Below are 1,205 nucleotides of genomic sequence, written 5' to 3'. Positions count from 1 at the left end.
GTGAAAAATTACAAAGTGAAACGTTAGAGCTTGCTGCTTATCACTTATCCATAGCTGTTAACATTTTCTATGTGTAGAAACTAACTACTAACTGATAACAGCGTATATTAGTACAAAAATGTATATAACATTTAACTCGCTTTATGCGTCCTCCAGCCAATCGATAACTATCGACTATAAAAAGTCACTTTTCCACCACTGCTACCAAACAGCTGTTTCCTAAAATTTCCTTTTGTTGCAGTCTGTCAGCAATTCATTTGGCTTGTATTTTATCGAATTTTTATAAGTTAATAACATCAACAGCGGATAAAAATGGGCACAAAAATTGTCAACCGCATAATGTTAGTCACGGGGCTTATAAGTTTGTTGCATGCCGCCTTTTCCGCAGCACACCGTAAGTATTTGTGAAAAAAGAGATGAATGCTCCTCAATCGGAAACAAATTTTAATTCATTGAATTCCAGATCGCACTTATATGCGGCTAACTGAACAGGATTGGACGCAGCTGCCAGTGGATGTGAGTGCAGTATATTTTGCTCTTAAGATATTAGTTTATTGCATTTATACTTTTGCTTCTCTACATAGATCGTCGTGCAGACGGTTGTCAGCTTGCTGGTGGTTGTTTACAATTTAATCCAAGTGGTTGGCAATTTTAAAGAAATTCGGGCAACAGTTGATATGCAAGAGAAGTCGTGGGATACCTTGGGTAATTTACCATCATTTTACACATTCAATCATCGCGGTATGGCGCTATATCAAAACTATGAGCAGGAGGAATCATCCAGTGCAGGCAGCAAAAGTAGTCTAGATGTAGAATATTAGCAAAGCAACTTATACATTTTAAGTATATTATAGTATTTTCGCATACCAACTTTGCAAATTGATTATGCAAATGGAATAAATCGGCATTTTTTAAAACAAGACACATGATGGCGTCATATGTGGTTGATAAAAGAGTGGAAAGCATTTAGTGGCCATTTTATGTTGTAGCATTATACAGTTCTGCGCTATATGGAATATTGTTTTGCTGTGAAGAGCTTGGTGTTGTAAAGAAATGCTAAAACTATAGTCTATTGTTTAAAAGGAAAAACATCGCAGCCGGTGAAATTGAAGTTTATTAATCCACTGATTTTATCCAAAAATAACTCGGCCACCGCCATCACAGATTCCTCAACTGAAAATCCACTGAAAGTTGGGTTTATTACA

At 36.3% G+C, this 1,205-nt stretch overlaps 1 protein-coding gene across 1 annotated transcript; it reads left to right on the top strand.

The window, feature by feature from the left end:
• Positions 1–191: 191 nt before the first annotated feature.
• Positions 192–922, top strand: EMC5 (ER membrane protein complex subunit 5). Its single transcript, XM_017608439.1, has 3 exons — positions 192–394; positions 464–516; positions 585–922. Exons 1-3 carry the CDS (start codon positions 313–315, stop codon positions 819–821), a joined length of 372 nt encoding a protein of 123 aa, XP_017463928.1. The 5' UTR covers positions 192–312; the 3' UTR covers positions 822–922.
• Positions 923–1,205: the final 283 nt, after the last annotated feature.

This window comes from Rhagoletis zephyria, unplaced genomic scaffold (genome assembly GCF_001687245.7).
Source record: "Rhagoletis zephyria isolate East Lansing unplaced genomic scaffold, Rhagoletis_zephyria_1.1 Rzeph_scaffold_75407, whole genome shotgun sequence".
Classification (NCBI taxonomy): domain Eukaryota; kingdom Metazoa; phylum Arthropoda; class Insecta; order Diptera; family Tephritidae; genus Rhagoletis; species Rhagoletis zephyria.
Note: the sequence above shows the minus strand (reverse complement) of the source record. Positions and strands in the feature narration are given on the sequence as shown.